At 41.4% G+C, this 20529-nt stretch overlaps 2 protein-coding genes across 4 annotated transcripts in view; both read right to left on the reverse strand.

Annotated features, from left to right (window-relative positions):
• The window catches only part of SECISBP2 (SECIS binding protein 2), a 34602-nt gene extending 19605 nt beyond the window's left edge, over nucleotides 1-14997 (reverse strand). The window contains exons 1-6 of one of the 3 annotated variants that reach the window (XM_054986836.1): nucleotides 14897-14997; nucleotides 11415-11560; nucleotides 8932-9187; nucleotides 6530-6653; nucleotides 4312-4457; nucleotides 2219-2276 (exon numbers count right to left, since the gene is read on the reverse strand). In XM_054986836.1, the coding sequence (XP_054842811.1) occupies nucleotides 2219-2276; nucleotides 4312-4457; nucleotides 6530-6653; nucleotides 8932-9187; nucleotides 11415-11560; nucleotides 14897-14968 (802 nt within the window). In that variant the 5' untranslated portion in view covers nucleotides 14969-14997. Of the gene's footprint in view, nucleotides 1-2218; nucleotides 2277-4311; nucleotides 4548-6529; nucleotides 6654-8931; nucleotides 9188-11414; nucleotides 11561-14896 lie in introns of all 3 variants that reach the window. The other 2 variants (XM_054986835.1, XM_054986837.1) reach the window with 2 other exon arrangements.
• Nucleotides 14998-17122: 2125 nt separating this feature from the next.
• CKS2 (CDC28 protein kinase regulatory subunit 2) lies at nucleotides 17123-19566 on the reverse strand. The gene is made up of 3 exons (XM_054987148.1): nucleotides 19443-19566; nucleotides 18069-18196; nucleotides 17123-17842 (listed from the first exon to the last, which is right to left on the reverse strand). The coding sequence occupies exons 1-3, from the start codon at nucleotides 19499-19501 to the stop codon at nucleotides 17790-17792; spliced, it is 240 nt and encodes a 79-aa protein (XP_054843123.1). The 5' UTR covers nucleotides 19502-19566; the 3' UTR covers nucleotides 17123-17789.
• Between the last annotated feature and the right edge of the window lie 963 nt (nucleotides 19567-20529).

Genomic DNA, 20529 nt, shown 5'->3' on the forward strand with positions numbered 1-20529 from the left:
ATGTATACCAAGAAGCATCTCAAGTTCTTTCCTTTCTTTGTTTAAGTTTATAGTTATTGCTAAACGTGTTCAATTTTGTACAAAAATTTTCTAAAATAAAAAGTTTTTTTAAAAAAGAAAATTGTCTCCTTTAAACCAGCTACTGTTCTTTAAAAGGTGGTCAGCATCTTTGTTCCATCCACATTCCCCCACCCAAAGAACTACCAAAACAAAGTCCACTGTTTTGAGGAGAAGATATGAAAAGTTCCACAAAAAGGGGGAGCACATTTTGGCCTAGACCTAACATCTCTCATACTTGCACACAGAGTTTTTAATAGCTGGTGTTCAAGTGAACCATCTCTCACCATTTCACTTTAAAACAATCATAAAGAACATTATGCAATCTATAAACCGGCACCAGACCTTTTACAAATGGAATTTATATTCTGGAAACGTAATTCTGAGGCCTGCCAGAGTATCTGTGGTGCCACCCTTCCCTATGGACTTCCACAGAAGAGCTATGCTGGCGGCGAAGCCAAGCAAGCTCACAACAGCACAGAGTGTACACTCCCAACAACCTGTCAGCATCCACCAATGGCTGCATTGCTCCCCTTGACAGGGCTGCAAGTGGCAGACAAAGGCATAGCCAATGCGTGGGCCATGATCTCTGCCACTCGCTGAAACTTCTATTTCCCCCTTCAGGGAGCAGATGGTCAAGGACCACAGGATCCTGCAATTATGGCATCCATACCAAGCTGCCTGGCTCAGGGGAAGCCCTCCATGGGGCGGGAGGCTGAACGCTGTGAGGGATAGGCCCCCTCACTCCTCGCTGAGACCAGGCAGGCCCTTGAGGCTTCGTCCCCTCACAAACACCCCTCTGGTGCTTGTTGATGTTGCCCCCCACCCCTGCAGACAGCAGGCATTCAGGGCAGGGCCCTTTGGGCGGATTCCCCGCGAGCATGCTCGCCGCACCTGGGTTGTGGGCCCGGGAAGAGTAGGTGATGGTGGCTGTGTAAATCACCTTCCCCATTAACATGCCCCCCCGCCCTGCAGTCCCTGACTGGCCACTCTCATCTGTTGCCTGTTTCTGCCACCACCAAGCCCACCTCTTATCAGCACAGTACGTTTGGGTGGCATGTTAGTGCTGAAGGAGGCGTTGGACCAGGTGATTCCAGGAGCTCAGGCCGGCACTCCAGGGCTAATCCCCAATCCCATCCCCATCCTGCAGAAGCTGCTGCTCTCTTTTTGATTCCCAGACACTACATCATTCCAAAATGTCGAGGCTGAGGTCCTGGAGGTGTCACAATCCTTAGTGAGCTGCTGCTTCCACAGCTTCCTGGATGCTGTGCTGAGCAGACTCCAGAAGGAGAGGACGTGCTTGTCCCCAATGGGGCTGGGTTCATCTCCCTCGAGGGGGTTCCCAAATGTCATAGGCACTGTGGACTATATGCAGTTGCTCTATGCGCTCCCGTCAAGGAATCCAAGGTCTTCTGGAACTGCCACAGCTACTGGAGCATCAACATCCAGGTCTCCTGCAACCCCTAGGCGTCTTTATGGACCTGGTGGCAGAGTTCCCTGGGAGAATTTAGGATGCCCAGATCTTCATGGTGTCCGACCTGAACCACCTCCTTGCCATGTGGCCAGGGAAAAAGGGATGGCTGTTGGATAGGTGACCCTTGGTGGGGGCTGCTGCAGGGAAGAGGCACCGACGCCTGTCGTATTTCCTATTCGTACTGGTGATAAGGGCTACCCGCTCTTCCCATACCTCCTGACCCCAAATCCCTCAGTCAAGTCAGCAGACCATACTGCCTACAACCAAGCTCACTGGCAGACAAGGATGGCCACTGAGAAGGCATTCAGCCAACTGAAGATGCGTTTCTGATGCCTCCACCATGCGGAAGGTCAGTGGGCAATGCAGCCCATAGTGGTTGCCAAGTTCGTGGCTGTCTGGGTCATCCTGCACAACATCATCACCTGGCAACAGCTTCCACTGCTCCTAACACAGAAGCCAGGGGAGAACCTCTTGGATAGGGACCCAGCTAGCAGAGTACCCAACTAGCTAGTTACCTATTCAAATAGAAAGAGAATGTTTATTCCCAGTCAGCATAAGCAAAGAAAATTTTCTTCATCCTTCCTAAGCATGCTTATGGATGAATAGAGAAACAATGCCTTAAATCTTTAACAGGCTGTAGAGTGATCTGACAGTGACACCCAAGATCTACCAAGTTATAGCACTTACTTTCAGTATCAGTACTTAAATTTCTTCCTGGGGACAGCCTTCTCACAGATACTTCTCCCTACCAAAATAAATAAATAAAAGGTATTGGTCTCAAGCACAAAAACAGATTAACCTTCATAATTAGCATCTTTAAAAAGGACTACTCAGCGGTTAATCTTAAAGGCAGAGCTAAAAGTAATTTATATAAGACAACAATACACAGTTTGTCTTGGGTTTAGGAAGGGCAGAGATCTGACACTCAGTTCTGTTGTTTGCTTACACTCTACTCTTCTGGTTTTTTGTGTTTTTTGAGAACACCAAAACTTGAGACTTTTCATAATTAACTGATAATCCCACTCAGTTCTAATAACTGCCAAAAAAGACTGGAACGCTAATGCCTTTTACTATCCACACACAACCTCTTGAACCCAGCTGCTATTTGATGTTCCAATACCCAGTTTTTAAAAAAAACACCTTTAATGTTTTTATTTTTAAATTAGCCTCATTTAAAATGAAATCATCTTAATTCAAGCATATAATCTCTTCAAAATGAATTTATGTCTCTATGAATTTATTAAACTGACACCTCTGTCAGTTATCATACACTACAAAAGTTTATTTATATTATGGCTTGACACTGGGGGCAGGGTCATACTAAAAATATTAAGTTAAATATGTTAAAAAAACATGTTTTAAACTATAAGTAAACAAATTTAAGCCAGACAAGACAGAAGTGATGTTGGTTGGAAATCTTGAAGGATATTGTGCTTCTGACCTTTGACGGGGTTCAGTTGACCTTGGATGACATAGTTAAGAGCCTAGCACTGCTGCTAGAGAAACAAGTAAATGAAGTGGTAAAAAAGGCCTTCTCCCAACTCGGACTAGCCTCCTACTTTGACACAGCCAATCTGGCTACCTGGATTCATGCCACAGTAACATTGAGCCCAGCCTTCTGTAATACACTCTAGACAGATCTCCCCTCAAATGCAACTTGGAGACTCCAGTTGGTGAAGAACACTGCAACTCATTTAATCTCAGGAGCTAGATGGAGCATGCATATCACTTCCATTCTGCAGTCACTCCACTGGCTGACCATCGGTTACCAGGCTCAATTCAAGTTCATGATTATCATATTCAAAACCCTTCATGGCCCTAGTCCCTCATATCTATGTAACTGCCTTTACCCTTATATTTCACCTTGGCAGCTTCGCTCATCTGAACAGGGCTTTCTGCAGATACTGCCTTGCAGTTGGGCAAAATACATGTGCTTTCTCTGTGGTAGCCCGTCTTATGGAATGGCTTGCCTGAGGTCAGAAAAACTCACTCTCTCCTACAAAACCGAATTATTCAGGAGGGCTTTCTACCTAGATTACAGAGCTGTGTCATAAGAAATAGTTCAGAGAGATGCCTTGGTAAGAACAGGGACCATAGACTATGCTATTGGATACTCTGTTGATGTAGATATTAGGGAGTTTCCACATTACTAAACATGCCATGTTAATTAGTTATGCTTTGTTTCAGAAAGATTTCATTTCTGTGCTCAGGTTTATGCTTGTTTTCAAATTTTCTGCTACCATACCCTATTGCATCTGCTCACAGAATGTCCTAACTGTTGTTGATTATTGTATTTTGCTCAATGAATGTCTTAGCTGTTGATTTATATTGTATTTCACTTGCGCTGTGTAATCCACCTTCGGTCTCAGAGAGAAAGGCAGACAATAAATAAATAAATAAATAATACAATGGTTATAGTCATAATTGTATGAACTTTTATTTAGAATTCCCCTGACACCCAAAAACTATTATTGATTTCTACTGTTTCTCCATTTGGCAAAAAATATAATCCAAGAATTTTCCTGATAACTTTACGAGATTATATTTTATGTTACAACTATAGATAAAATGGCGTCTTAATGGCTGTTAAATCATTCAATTCCAAGTACAATTTCATATATGGCAGCCTATGACACTACTAAAATAAGTTGTCTGTCTGTTCTTCTACATTTTTAATCTAAGAAGACAAACTGCCTGTTAACCACCCCAACAGGAAAATGAACAAGGCAAGTGGCTGCACACTGACAGATTTCTGTATAACTCTGCAGCAGACAACTAACCTCTTTGGTTATGAAAGCAGAATTCTTTGGTTTTCTTGTGAGTTTCAAAGGCAGCGTATCACCTTCAGCTGAGCCCAATGGCCCCCAGGTACAATTCTGAAGGTCAAGCAGGTTGTTACTCCCCAGGCTTTGCAACTTTGGGAAATCTGAGAGAGTAATTTCAAAGTTGGGTGCCGGAAATGACTCTGTATTTGGAATGTGCTTGTATTTACTGTTCACAGCTTTAGTATGCCTATCTAATTAAAAAAAAAGATTTTAAAACGCTTGCAATTAAATGAGGCACAAGAAGTTTTGTTAAATTTAATAAGCTTCTGTACATTACCTTCAGGTGGACAGCCACGTTGGTCTGCAGTAGATAAACAAAGTTCAAGTCCAGAACCACCTTAAAGATCGACAAGAGTTTCCAGGGTATAAGCGTTCAAGTGTTAAACTCTCGTTGTCAGATATAAGTAGGAATGGAGATCTGAGTCTTCTTATCCCAATCAGAAGGCCTTCGGAAGGGGTGTGACAAAGAGATAAGATAAGATGTGGAGGTTCAATGTGAAATGTAATTAGCTTGATTATAGCAGGGGAGGAAATGCAGTAAATTAGCATTTGAAGTGAGAGAAGAATCAAATATCCCTATTCAGGTCAGGGGGGGGGCACCTTCGTTCTGAATTTGTGAATGAATACAGTTTCAGCAATCCCACGTTGTAGTCTTCCCTTTATGTTTCTCTATTTGAGGACTGCCACTTAGGTCAGCAGTAGAATGGAAAACATTTTCCCACTTTTTTTTAGTGTTGCGATTTTTAATACCAGGATTTATGTCCATTTATTCTTTTTGCTTAGAGACTGACCTGTTTGTCCGATCTAGAGAGTTGAAGGGCATTGCTGGCACTTGATGGTATATATAACACTGGAAGATGAGCAAGTGAATGAACTCAACATGGTATAAACTGGTGTTAAGTCCAGTGATTGTGTTGTTAGAGTGAATATAGGATACAGTTGGCATCTTGGTTTATTGCAGGCCCTGTCTCAGAGTCCCTGTCCATGCTAGGAAGTGTATTATTATTACTGAGAAGTTGCTTAATACTGATGTGTGTGTGTGTGGGGGGGGTATCTGTGGACAAGAAAAGGTTTGCCTTCCAATGCCTGTGAGTGAGAAGTATCATTGTCCAGCATAAGTTGTAGGTCATTAATGATACGTTGAACTTGTTTGAGCTGAGAGCTGTATGTGACCGCTTGTGGGGTTCTGTCGTTGTTTCGTTTGGGCCTATCTTGAAGCAGGTTGTCCCTTGGTATCATTCTGGCTTTCTTGGTCTGTTTCCTCAAGTGGGTGTTGTAATTCCAATCACCACATTGGACAAACAGGTCAGTCCCTACACAAAAGAATGAATGGACATAAATCTGACATTAAAAACTACAACACTCAAAAATAGTGGGAGAACATTTTCATCTTCCAGAACTCAAACACAAACTTCAAGGGGAGATTACATAAGATTGCTGAATTTGAGTTAATTCACAAATTCAGAACAATGGCCCCCTCTAGGGCTGAAAAGGATCCTTCTCTAACTACTAATGCTAATTTTTTGTATTTCCTTCTCTGCTCTAATCAAGCCAATTACATTTCACATTGTACCTTCACATTCTATCTTACTTCTTTGTAACAGACTGACAGATTGCCATTCCTCCTTATATCTGATGAAGGGAACTTGACTCCCAAAAGCTTATACCCTGGAAATTCTTGTTCGTCTTTAAGGTGCTACTGGTCTCGAGCCTTGCTTACATATATCACCTTGAGTGCTTTTCAGTTGAAAGATAAATAAGTTTCATACAATAAACAAACACAGAAAGAAATACATATGGATTGTGTATGCACATGCAAAACCAATTAGATTACACTCCTAGTGTAGATTTTTCAAAATCACATAATCAATTTGAAAATCTAGTTTGAGCTTAATATATATATTATGCAACTCTAAAATAAATAGTTTAAATTGCAGAGGAAGTGAATGAATTGCTGAGGCTAAGCTTTAAGTTTACTAAAACTTATGCAAATAGACTTTTCACATAATAGAAACTACCAGAGTCAACTCTCTCATTTTAAACGCTCTTAAGTCAAACTTTTAGAAATGGCATTCAAAATACAGTGAGATACAGATAAAATATATTATCTGTGGATTAATTTGTATGTGAAATCTTTACAAAATACTGAATTAATTAATAATTGTAGATATACCTGATTTAACAGGACTTCTGCCACGCAGAGCAGTCTGAAATGAACTCCCTGTTGCTGTGCAAGAAGCGTCACCACCTTCGGTCCTTTTACATCGCAGTTTGGGTTCCTCATCTTTTGGTTGCTTCTGTACAAAAGCAACCACCAAAAATTTCCATTCTTTAAGTGCTTAGTTGCATATTTATGCTATACTACATTAAACCTGTCTATCATTAAGTAGCAGCAGGTGATGCTGCTTAATGTTAAATAGCCAATGAAAAAGGAGTACTTTGTATTTAATTTAAGTTTTGTATTTAAGCCGAAACTTCCACCAGAAATGCAAAAAACTCCCTTCAGAAACCATGCAAGAAATTTCTTATCAATTAATACAGCCCTTATTTTCCTCACAAATTCAGATGGTTTCCACTTATTTTACCAAAGTCATTTAGTTATCAGTAAAATTGTCCCCATTTGATTTTTAAAAAATTCCAAAAATCCCTCTGATTGGGAAAGGAACTTGTGCTGTTCTACTATAACAAAATAAAGGTAATTCTTAAGAGAGTGAAAATTTGGTAGTTAGATTTTGGATTATAACCAGGGATACCCCAACATTCAAATCATGAAGGTCTCAACCAAACTGACTTTATAGTCTTGTAATGATAATGAGGCAGAAAAGAGAACCATGCACACTATTCTGAACTCCTTGAAGAAAGGGAGGGATAACGGTATGATAAACAATTCTCCCTCAGAAATTGCTAGTCCTCTTGCCAATGCTCTTCTCAGTGGACAGTCCAGTAATGGAGATTATCAATGAGAGTCAAACAAGCAGAGGACTAGCAAGGACAGTGGGGAGAGGGGGATTTCATCCCTTGCCACTCTATTTTCCCTTTTCCTTTCCTAAAAGCCTTCATAGTCTTTCCTCTTTTACAGCTTCCTCCTCTCCTTCCCACCCACCAGCAAGCCTATCTTCAGCTTTCCTTCCTTTCCACATCCTGGCAGCCTATACCTGGGAAAACTATGCCCCAGTTGTATGGTGCCAGCTGCCAGGCTCAGATACACAGTGGGGAACCCACAAGGACTTGGCAACTCTAGCCCCAAGGTCATTGAGAATCATGGAAGAATGGGGATTTGAACCTCGGCCTCTCAGATCCTAGAATGAAATTCTAACCACAACATTGGCTTTTGTGGCGTGGCTGCTTCTGAACAGTAGCGAACAGCCTGACCTGGGTCAGTCATGGAACTTAAGTGGTGTCATCTTGTTGCGGCTAGTGGGCTTGGCCCAAGGCGTACTCCCTCAAAGGCCAAAATAGGCATGGAAAGAGTCTGTTTTCCCATCATCTTTACTGATAGAAACCAAAGCTACAACTAGTAATACTGTTGTAGCTGCCTAGGGCATTTGTTTCTTAAAGCTAAAGCACTGTTTCTATTATTTGGGTTTTTTTTAATCCCCCAGTATTTTAAAGACTTTTGATTATTCTGAAAACCTGGGGCTTTTCTCAGGTTTGTAGAAAGATGTTTTGTCCATTCATGGCTCCAGTCTCCAGACTCATGTGTCCATAGATTTGGCCACACTGAGAAGTAGATCTTTATCCAGCCCTGAATATTTTATGATGCTCCTCTATTCCACCTTATCATTTCCAAATTTATGGCAAAACCGAGGCCTACCATTTTGTACATGCAACAGGCCATGAAGTGACTAGGATGCTGCCTCTCCTCTAGCTAAGCCCCGGAGGATGTGCTAGTATAGTTGAGGACAGAAGCAGGGTGCATGACTGATAGTTCTGGCAAAGAGAAGCCAGCAGAAAGAAACATGTTTTGAAACAGATTAATATCTGTCATCAACAGCTATGTCCAGAAGGGACAGAGGCTTATGCCCAGGCAGACAGTTCAACGGAACTTGACAGAACTGCTCATAGCAGAGTTTCCTGAATACAGTAGAGTACTGTATTGGTTACCAGTCTTTCAGCTTTATAGTTAACCTTGTAATAGGTGGTTGTTGGGGGTTTTCCGGGCTGTATTGCCGTGGTCTTGGCATTGTAGTTCAGGAACTACAATGCCAAGACCACGGCAATACAGCCCGGAAAACCCCCAACAACCATCGTTCTCCGGCCGTGAAAGCCTTCGACAATACAACCTTGTAATAGTTGCAATGTTTATCCTAATGGCATTATAATAGGGATTGTGTAGACTGAATCTTCCAGTCGTAATACGTAAGAAGCTAGCTATCCATGCTGCACAGTGTACATATGGTCTCACAAATGCCCCCAGGAGCTACATAAGCTGGCGGAAACTAATAAGGTCTGAAGCACCTGACTTTGAGCATCAGGAAAAACTGAAGAACATTTCCATCTCCTGAAAGTAGAGCCTCGCTAGACATCCCTGCTACTGTTGCAATCTACTTCCTGATGCTGGAAAGGATCACTCACCCTGGGAATGTTTTCAGCCTCTTTTCTGATGAGAGACGTCTGTTGGACATACTGTCTCTCCTGTCGAGAAGAGCTGTAGAGCTTAGAGTTCTTATCACATCGAAAGTTGGGAACTGTGGATATATTTGGTGCAGCATCAACTGAACAAGAACTGGAGTATTCCCCAAGCGAATCGCATCCCATAAGACTCTGAGATGCATATGAGGAAAGAGAGGTGGTGGAATTCCAAGGCACATCTTGAAGACATTCCTGTTGTCTAAATAAATATATTGCTCTTTAGTTCAAGCATGACAATGCCTTTCAAGGAAAAAATTATTTTGTTTGAACACATTTTTACTGGAAGATCGAACATGCGTGTTTTCAGTTCAAATGTTTCCAACTACATCAAAGAAATGGAATACTTAATACATCTGAGAAAAATACTGTTTTCAGTAATAAATGGCCACCAACAAATCTTGGTTTACTTTACCAAGCATCCTATAGAAAAACAATAGACACAAAGAGACAGTGTTAAAACCTGAGCACAAGTAGTACCTGTTAAAACCAGAGAGAGGTGTATTAGCTTGAAGTATGCAATAAATCATAATCACTAACATACTGAGATATGGAAGAGGTTAAAATTAAAATAGATAAGCAACATTATATTCACAGGCTGCACAGCAAGTCTGGAAAACTACTTCCGTGCATAGAGCTGATGAACAACTGTTAAAGATTTCTAGTTATTGGCATCATTTTTTAGATTCAAAGGATTTTCTCCGTCGTGCTGCATACAGTACAAGAGGAGGACTTCCCTCCTCCAAGCTTCACAATGAATGACTTAGCCCCAATATATGGATCAAAAAAGCCCTACAGACAAGGATGATTTGAAGAAATAGCTAAAACTAAAAAAACAAAAATTAGACAGGCAGGGGATTTAAACCCTGTCCCCATAACAAGTGGGATCTGTGCACATAAGCTGCAGTTTAGAAAACTGTTCAACAACTTGGGTTGCTTAACAACCCAAACAGATATAGAAAAAAAGTTTTTAAAAATAGCTGACATAAAAAAATAGCAGGATGGCTAACTAGAGAGTGAGCAGAAAATCGGGTAATTCTGTAGACTGGAGGTTAAAAAATATGAACTGGGAGGAAGGGCGCAGGGTGGACAACAGGGAAGGGATGGAGGGGTGAGACTTCCCCTTCTGCACAAGTCCTCCCCAGGTTCCCTTCTTAAAAGAAATGCAATTCCCCTAGAAATAGATTATTCACATCAGAGCTCTTGGTTGCAAAATAACTTGTTGTAATGAGTCTGGAAGCGGGGGGGGGGGGGTCTTATGGGTTTGCATAAATACCACAGAAATACACAGTAACAATTAAATAAGATGCCCTCATCAGGGCTACAAGCCACTAGAGCCTTATTAATAGGCTTCACAACCAATCAGACAGTTCAAAATTATTGTGACCCACATTTCATTTCTCCTTCTCAGTTCATGGAAACCCTCTTTATGCAGTTTTCAATTTATTCAAAAGAATCAACATCTAATGTATCCTTGGTAGTCATTAAAACAAGGTTCACATCTCTCATAGGATAAGAACCCGCATGCCACATCATTTACATTTCAATATGAGACATTTAAAATTCCAAATCTGTAGCACTGAAATTCAGATTATCAAAAGGCAAAACCAAAAAATAAGGTCAACTTAACTTAAAGTACTGCAAATACTAACTTCCACATGGGCTACAATTAGGTCTCAGAACAATCCTCAAAAACATTATTCAGTCTTATCCTAATGTGCAGAGACAAGATTGAAGGCTTCCTAGTTTGTAACAAATTGCAGGTTATCAAACTTTCTAGTTTTTAACAATCTTAATTCTCAGTTCAGCAGGAGGAGAAACAGGAGGGAGCACATGATCCCAAGGAATTCCTGGCTTGCTGTTGCTGTGAACAAACATATTAGTTTGTGAAGGCTGAAAACAAAGAGTCTAATGAAACATTTCTTAAAGAATGCACAGGAGTAAGACATCAGCATGGATCCTACCTGTATTTCACCACTCAGGCGAGCAAAGTTTGAAACCTTCCTCCAAAGAGAAGTGTCACTAAGTTGAAGGAAGGTTCCTTAGACTAGAAGAACTTCCTCAAGGCTATGTTTGGATCCACCTCACCATTTATAAATAACCACTCATTTTATGATAAAGCTAATTCTAAGGAGCACAATCCCACAGTCACCATTATCTGTGAAATGAATTCTGAGACAAGTTCGCAACGTTCAAACTTCTGTCCCACAATACATTTCAGTTAACAGTGAATAAACTAAATGAACTAAACAGTGACTAAACTAAACTAAACTAAACTAAACTTTAGTTCACTACTAAAGTACTGAATGAATGTGCCAGTTTATTCCCAAAACATTGCATAATTTTTACCAAACATCTTAAAGAATCTTAAATTCAAGAATTTGGTAAGTTTATAGTCTCCCAAGAAACAAGATGAAGAAGGTACATACTTATCCACTGGAGGCTCCTGAACATATGGGTAGCATGTTGTATAATATCTAGGAAAGACACATGCTTCTGAGGGTTCTGACCATGCCACTGTTACCGCCGCATATTTTGGAACAAACGGTTTGACCTCTGCTGATAACTTGGTGCCCTGAGAAACAAAAGGGGGTTTGGCTACATGCACTTTGAAATTTACCAAAATATGTGAAAATCCCCATCTACGTGAACAACATGGACACAAGAAAGAAAAGTTGGTGCCTTGTTCCTCTACTCAATCAAAATAGGGCTGAAGAGATTAAATCAGGAAGTGGTCAGAATTGTATCAAGAATTAAGTGCTCATTCAAAAATAAAGGTTTTACAAATATCTGACTTCAGATCAGAATGTAAAAAATATCTTTATTGCATGCACTGCAGAAATAGCTTTAAAATCAAGACTGGGACCAGCATACCGGTGGGACCGTCTCTCTCATTATGTCCCCTGCAGGGTATTGCGCTCTGCAGACAAGCAATTTCTGGTGGTCCCCAGCCCAAAGGACATCTGTCTGGCCTCGACCAGGGCCAGGGCTTTTTCTGTCTTGGCCCTGGCCTGGTGGAACGCTCTTCTGCTGGACATCTGGGCCATGCAGGACCTGTTACAGTTCTGCAGGGCCTGAAAAACAGAGATGTTCCACCAGGCCTTTGACTAAGGACCAGTGGGTGTCCCCTACCTCCACCTAAGATCACCACCTTTTCTGCGGCTGCCCTTGGCCATGTGTTATGGCCATATGTTATGGCCTATATGCGGACTCTTGATTGTTTATCTAAGTAGCCTATGTTTAAGGCATCTGGACTAGTTTAACAACTGTTTTAAGATTGCTACTGATTTTACAGTTTTATGATTAATTTATTGTATTTTATGGATGTTGTGAGCCACCCTGTGCCCATTCATGGGGAGGGCAGGGTATAAATCAAATCAAATCAAAAGAATAAAAATCTCTTGATAGGCAACAGCTGCAGAAGCAAGCACTAACTTAGTTATTAACTGGGGTTAAAGTATTAGAAGCATGCTGCAGAATCACGGTCTTCTGTCTTGCACACATATTCCCTCCCTCTCACTTAACACTGGCTTAGCTCCAAGATTCTCAAGGTCAGGGTTCATATCAGTTAACTGTAAAGCCAAAGCCTGGCAAAACAGCCTAAGAATATGTAACTGAGGTGGTTGCATTACAATCCCCAGTGCCTCAACTCTAGTTAATGGTAAACTAGCATTACATTCGAATGAGCCCTATAGAAAGATTAAGCAGACCAAGAGACAAACCATTCAGTCAGCAGTCCAGTATCCTGCTCACTGAACACCCTCTGGTGGTTGTATATACTCTCGATAAAAAGACAACAGAAAAACGTTTCAGTCCAATATATGAATAAATATTACAGTTGTGCAGTGCATACATCTGTAAAAAGGTGGTCTAACTTTAATTTTTAAAAACTTTTCATGACTACTTTAGACAATAAACAGAACAGTCTGACACCTAGTTACATTCATCCTAAAATATATCCAGGTTCTCTTTAAAGCTGAAACCTCATTTCTATACAAATTATTATAGTTCCCTGATCACAGTAATCTTATAATTTCAGGACTGATTGTAAATTTAAAACAATAATCTCCACCCACGTTTGTTTCTCCAACAAATGTTAAAACTTCACATTACTTTTTAAAACTGCAATACTTTTTTAAACTGCAAAACTGCTACTTTTCTAAAATTAAACAATCACAGGATTCTAATAGTAAAGAGTCCAGTAGCACCTTTAAGACTAACCAACTTTATTGTAGCATAAGCTTTCTACAGCCACAGCTTTCTTCATCAGCTGTAGCTCTTGAAAGCTTATGCTACAATAAAGTTGGTTAGTCTTAAAGGTGCTACTAGACTCTTTACTATTTTGCTACTACAGACTAACATGGCTAACTCCTCAGGATTATAATATAAGCAGAGTAATGCTATTGTTTTACTTTTACCACAGAGATGTTAATAATTTTAAGATTACTGTAGTGAGCATTTGACTTCACCAGAGATATAATAAAGTAGCTTATTTTTGTATTCTAATCCAAGATGTATTCTTAGTATGAATTAAAATATCCTGAAAGACACCACTTATATTTGCCTCTTACAAGATAATAGCACTCCCCCCCACCCCCACCCCCGCATGAAAGAATGGGGCTGGCTTGATTTAGAAAATGAAAATCTTAGACTCAAGTTCATACATTACACAACATGGTCTAGAAAGGAGTTATTTGGAAATACTGAGGTTAGACACAAGACAGCAATGGAATAACACTCTATGTGACAACCGGTGCCAATATTACTTGCCCATTTCCTTCTGCCCCACTTCATTGTATTAAAAAAACACTTCCTGGATATGGATAATTACAGAATAAAATCTTAGACGCTAGGGGGTTGAATTTGGCACAAATTTTACAGGCAAAAACCTGTTCACCAAAATAAATGTGATAAAACAGCTGTGGTCTGAAAACAGTTCTTGCCACATTACATGGGTAAGTATAACTAATCCGCACAGCCCATTTTTTAGTTTGAAACGCGACTTGAGATGAGGGAAGGAGCCATTTCCGTTGCCACAGCCTCCCTGCTTCAAAGTGCGCAGACACAAGTATCCCCCCCGCCCCCCGCCATGGAATTCTGAGCAGAAAGGATGGCATAAGAAGGCACCAAATCAACATAATCCAAATTTGTATTCTAAAGTGTGGTGCTAGGGCCAATTTCTGGAGTTTAATTCCCGCAGAAACAGTTCCTGGTCACGGGGCCGGGGCAGACTGGAAGGCCAAAACGGCCCGCGATGCGCGCCCGCACCGCATCCCCTGACGGAAAGAGGATTCGCCCAGGCCGGCTGGGACCAGAGGCGGCCTCGGGGTCGGCCAGACAAGGGCAGGCGGCGACCTCCGTCCGGCTCAGGCAGGGAATTCAGGCAAGCGACTCAGCCCCCTTGAGCCTTCGCAGCCTGGGCCAGGGGCGAGGCTCAGGAAAGGCAGCCCCGGGGACCATCATGGCCATTACTTCACTTTCGAGAAAAACAAAGTTGTGAACACCCAACAGCGTTTTGTGCCCGCGCCGCAGTGTTAAGGCAGCATACACTTGAACGCCAGCCGCAAACAGCCTTCTCAAGGCATAATGGAGGCTGTTCACGCTCCCCCCCCCCTGGCTTTCTGATAAAAAGTCCAGTAACTGGCAGGCATTCAGCAAGTGACCCCTGCCGCCGCGCCTGGCACGGAAGCACTCCGCCTTTCTGCGAGTGAGGAGAATTCCTTTCTGCTCGAGAAAGCCTGTTAGGACTGGGACCAGTGACGGAGCTTAGACGGGCATGGAGACCAGGCGGACGCGCACCCTATGGAGCATAGCACTTCCTCGGCCACTCGAAGACCGCTCTGGGTTGCTTTCCGCGCATTGTGTAATAGCTGGGTGGGTGGCTTGATGAATCGGCCTTCCCTCCTCTTACCTCGGTGCTCGCTTCCCGCTCTGAAGTCATAGCGGGATGAGGGGGGAACGAGGTCCGAGAAAACCCCAACATCCGCCGACGACTCTCGGTCTATTCCCCCCGCCCCACAACAGCGCACACAAAAAAGTCGTATTTACGACAGCGCCCGCTTAACTGTCGTAACCAATCAGCAGCGGGGAAGTGCTCTCATGATGGCCGCCATGACACCAGAGGCAAATGGGGAAACCTTCAAGCAAAGCAGGCTATTGCCACGCGCTGTGGAGGAAGGGGCTAGGCTTACCGCTTTTATTTGGTATGGGATTTCTAGCGTCCATTGACTGCAGGAATTTTGTTAACATGTTTGCTACCATTTTATGCTATTTAACCCAAATTAAACATTAGCCAATTGTCTTCCATAAGCCTATTTAATGTTAAGTCACAGTGTTACAAACAATTGTATTCTGTGCACCATAACTAACAGTAAATTTTCATTTCTACATTTGTAAAAATGTATAGCCAAACATACTTTTTCTTGCTGCATTTCAGGTTGATTTACTTCCCACTTGCCTAGCTCTACCATCATTTATGCTGCATTTGGGAATTACTTATACAATGGGATGCATTTCTCCAGCATCTGACGAAGAGAACGGTGGTTCTCGAAAGCTTATGCTACAGTAAAGTTGGTTAGTCTTGGTGCTACTGGATTCTTTACTATTTCTCCAGCAGTACTTGCTTCACTAGATCATAGCCAATGGTTATAACCAATTGTCTGGTAAAGTCTATTTAATAGTTAAGATTCTTCTACACAAGGATTTTCACTGTTTCAGAACAGCTATATTAGGCCAATCCATTTATTTCAACCTTAGCTATGAACATGATCCTTAAAAATCTACAGTTGTGTATTTAATAGTCTCAAATATCACTATATTACCACCACATGTAACTATCGTATTTCTCAATAAACATTTATGAACAAATATTGTAGACTTAATTTCTAGCTTAGATTCAGTAAGTTTCCAATGGTGGGGGAGACTGCAATACACTCAATACTGCAGGACCATATTTGGTTACCAACAAATGTTGCAATTGTAAATATTGCCATTCAGCAAGTTGAGTCCCATCTAGACCTTAGTTGAGAAAGTTACAAAAACTCATCATACCTTACAATTAATTCATTGTAAAAATTCCTATCTATCCAAGCGTTTCAAAGCTTTCCTCCCAATTATTAAATCTGAATTGGCCAGATTAATTTACTGTGAAAATGGGTCAAATTGATATTGTCATAACAACCCTATCTAGTACTCATCTCAAAACGGAGCAGAAAAATGCCATTAATCAGTACTCTAGAGCTAGGTGATGAATAAGAAATTCTAATCCACTTAGAGGCAAGTCAAATTTAGTAAATACAGCAAAAATAAATTTCAAATATATTTTGTTTTATTTGATTAGACCTTTTACTATTTAATGAGATCACATCAGTAATCTGAGATTATCAGAACTGTGCCTACTTCATATTAATCCTACCTGGTCTATGTGTACCAGGGTTGAAACAACCTGTTGAATAATGGTAGCTAATTATCTTAGCATCAACATTCTGCTAAGAAATAGGTTGAAAATTTACTCGAGTGTGGCTCTTGCCAGGTTTTAGAATCATAATATAAGCATTAGAGTAACATTAGCAAGATACCAGACTCAAAGATCTCATTGCACAGTTGACACAGCTCATAAATGTAGTCAAACTTCTAGATGCATAAGCAGTTTTCTTCAAAAAAAAATCTTGCTTTAGACCTACTATAAGCCATCACAATGATGCCACGGGCTTTGAAGAAAAAGCTGTAAGGACAATTTTTCTTATTATGACTAACCCTATCACTAAGCAGCCATATATTTTCTTCCCATAACATGCTGAACAAGTCATGTCTATGATACTACACCCAGTCAGGCTTTGGAAGACAATATGGTTACATCAAGATCTTTGTTTTAAAGAAAGGTTAATAGCTGTAGCAATGTTTCAAGAGACAAAGGTAAACAATAGCCAGTAAAAACATTGACATTCCTGCCAAAATGCTGTTTTGATTAATTGCCTAACTCTAGAAGCCTCTCTCATTCTAATGAACACTACCAGGCAAGTTTTCCTGTTTCCTTTAAATCAAATGAAAGCTTTAAGAGTGCAATACAAAACAGTGAATAATAAGTTGCTTTCAGCTAGTAAAAACAGATTCTATTTGTTCTGCCTACTTAACAGGGCATTATAGACATGGTTTGGATTAGCATCAGCTAAAAAACAATTTAATATGTTGAGTTTATTGTAGCTCTCACCCTTTGAAAATTTTCCATTATGTATTCACTACATTCTCCTCTTTAATTTTCTATACTTCTCAATCTACAACAGTTCCATAAACTAGTTAAGGAACTACTCATTTTCAAACAGTTACAACTGATTTACATGCCAGTTTCAAAACTTTTGTTTTTAATCATGCAAACAATCAAGAATATATAATGCCATTTTTTCAGGTGAAATCCATGAAATATACACAAAGTAGATTATCTAGTATTAAAAAAATTTATTTCATCAGGCCTATTTCAACAGTTGAGAAGCTAAATAATTGCTCCAACTGCTGCAGAAATAAAAACACTAGATCTTTGAATCTATTTGAGAAGCTAGTCAACAAATACGTAACTTGTAAACTTTATTGAACACAATGGACAATCAAATAGGCATTTAACAGCACAAACCATAGCAGCCTACTTTGTTTGCATTTTACTGAGCTCTGTTGCTGTGAATAATACAGCTCATGCAGCTCATGCACAAGTACATTTTGTACATTTTTTCAAGTATTCACTGAATACTACCAACATATATACATCCATATACATAAAGTTCCAGAAGATTTGTGTAGTTTTTAGAAGTTATTCATTTCTGCTGGCCTTTTGGAAGTGGTCTTCTAAAAAGGAGAATGTGTGGTTCTGTGGAAAGAAAAATAGAAATTTCAGTAGTATTGTTTAATAACAGATAAAATACAACTCTTATGTATAAATGATCAATCCGTATAGCCATTGTTTTCAACATACTCGATGCTAACAGTGTTACTGTCCATGCAAGGATCTGCTGCCTCTGAAATAAGAAAACTGATTTTTCCAGAAACTCAAGATGTCCAAAAAGACCTCGCCAGACACACCTATTCCCACTTACCTGGCTCATGAATCATATAGTGGACCCAGCCAAGACTCTGCTGTACACCAAGACTTCGCCATTCCTCCTCAGACATTAGATGAGTCTTTGGTACTTGTTTTGACAGTTCTCTTGGTAACATTACGTGCCTACATGAAAATAATTAAGACAAGTTATATTCTTTCAGCAACATAACTGTACAGCTCAGGAAGAATAATAATCTTCTGTCTCAGGTGCGGCTCAGGAACATTTCAAAATTAGTAGCTTTTGAAGTTTTTACTATTGTTCACAACTTATGAGACAGATACTCTCAAGTTAATGTCTTAATATTTAGATTAACAATATTAACTTGGTTTATTTTATACACCAGTACTTTGTTGCTACAAGGCCTGTGACAATTACTTGTGTTTAGACAAGAACACTTGTACAAGAGATGGTTCCTTCAGGCCTTAAAGCAAGTACATGGAAAGATTCCAAGGTGGACAGGTTGCACCAACATTTCAGAATGTAAGTAAACCTCAGGAATCAACAGTTTGTCTGAATGCTATAGTACACAGCTTGGGGGAAAATGGGTTGCCCAGTCCACATTTATACTTTTAGATATTTGTAGCCTGTTTTTTCCCCCTCCTCAAAGCAGTTTACAACCACCACCAGCCCGTGAGCCAAATTAGAAAGGTTACACAGCAAGTCTCCCTAACAAAATGAGCTGGTTTTCGAAAACCTGTATCATACCAGCCTTCACGTTCAGAAGGCTTTTGTTTATGCCAACGCCTGGGAAGTCAGACCGCCATTCCTCTCTCTCGCTCATTTAAGACCTAAAGTGGTCATCGTTCGCCTAACCGAGCCCGGAGTCGTTGCGAGAATACAACTAAAGGGGAGCCAAGTATTAAGTTCGCCGTCTCAAGGCCACAGGAACAGCCACAGGTGCCCTTCTCTCAGCTTCCCAGCCCTTTCGAGAAGTCCATTTAAAAAGCACCCCCCCGCGCGCCCCACTTCGTCCGTGTGGGTCTGCCACAGCTATCTTCAAGCAACCACCATCCTTCTTGTGGAGCGGACTCGCCTGCCCCTCTTCTTTGTTTCCTTCCCTTCCTATAGGCCGCCCGCCCGCCCCCCAGGCGGAGGTTAAGAACAATGGAAGTAGCTCCGTCTCAGACTGAGTGTGCATGTGGGGGTGGGGGGCACACACGTCGGTTTCAAACGGGCGGGAACAGGGAAGCAAAAAGAGCGAAAAGTCGGATCAGTGAGAGAAAGGAGAAGGTAAGCTCGCTGTGAACGCCTGAGCCAGGCAACCAGTCATACATAAAAACGGACAAAACACTGGCAGAAGCCCCGATCACTAAGAACCCTTATAAGAAAACTCCCTCTGACCTCCGCAAACCCTCAGAACTCTCTCACCGATATTCGTAGTTCTCATCGAAGTATTTATCCGAATAATAGATCTGTTTATGCGACATGACGGCAGCGGGGGGTCGCCGACGCCTCTTCTGCCTCCCAGACCACAGCAACAGCGCTCCTCGCAGCCAACTGACTCGCTTAAAACTAGCGCCCCCGCCCAACTCAATTTGAATCCACTAGCTCAGAGCTGATTGGAAGGCGGCACGGACTAATCGGAGCGCGCTCTGCCACGTGATAGAGTCAGTTGCGATTCAATTCTCTCACGCACTTCAGCACGCTCGGGCTCTCGCTCACAGCTTCCACCAATGAGATAGCGCCGTAAACGAACTCTAATTTCTGCCCCCCCCCCTCTTACTGAAACGTTATAGACCGCCAATAAAATTAGTAGTGGGAGTGGGAAGCTGGTGCGCCCGCGCTCCGGCTTTCGGGATGGGGGGGGTGAATTTACCGGGCTGAGATGTGTTTGTTGTGGTAACAAGTTTGAAGAAGAGCCGCATTATGTTCCGGTGGTAACTGACTCTGCTTGGTCTGAAGGAAACGCTAACTCCCGAGAGAACAGCTTGACCCTCTCCTTCTGATTTTTGCCTTTCTGCTTCACCGAAACTGTTCGCTGACTCATGAAAGCTTACGCTGGAGTAAACATTGTTAATTTTTAAGATGCCGCTGGGCTTTTAAGATTATTATAGTATTATTTTGTTGCTTAGGTGAACACCGCTACCCCAAGGAATTATTTCCTCACTGCCAGAGGTCTCCACTCTGCTCTCCTTGGCTTTTCTTTGGTGAGCTGATTATAGGGTTGCCAGCCTCCAGGTAGTGGCTGGAGATCTCCCAGAATTACAACTGGTCTCCAGGCCACAGAGATCAGTTCACCTGGAGAAAATGGCTACTTTGAGGGGTGGACTCTATGGAATTATGCCATGCCAAGGTCCTTTTCTTTTCCAAACCCCACTTTCTCCAGGTTTCACATCCCAGATCTCCAGGAATTTCCCAACTTGGAGCTGGCAACCCTAGCTGATTAGCTTTCATGGCTCAAGCTTCCAACGTTATATATGCCCACCTGTGTGTCTAATTGTTTATTAAAATTTCC

The sequence above is a fragment of the Eublepharis macularius genome, chromosome 8 (genome assembly GCF_028583425.1).
Source record: "Eublepharis macularius isolate TG4126 chromosome 8, MPM_Emac_v1.0, whole genome shotgun sequence".
NCBI lineage: Eukaryota > Metazoa > Chordata > Lepidosauria > Squamata > Eublepharidae > Eublepharis > Eublepharis macularius.

Coding starts and splice junctions, on each gene's coding strand:
- CKS2 (XM_054987148.1), bottom strand. CDS start 19,501: ATGTCGCATAAACAGATCTATTATTCGGATAAATACTTCGATGAGAAC. Junction 18,197..19,442: donor GATGAGAACTACGAATATCG/GTGAGAGAGTTC, acceptor ATTTTCATGTAG/GCACGTAATGTTACCAAGAG. Junction 17,843..18,068: donor CTATATGATTCATGAGCCAG/GTAAGTGGGAAT, acceptor TTCTTTCCACAG/AACCACACATTCTCCTTTTT.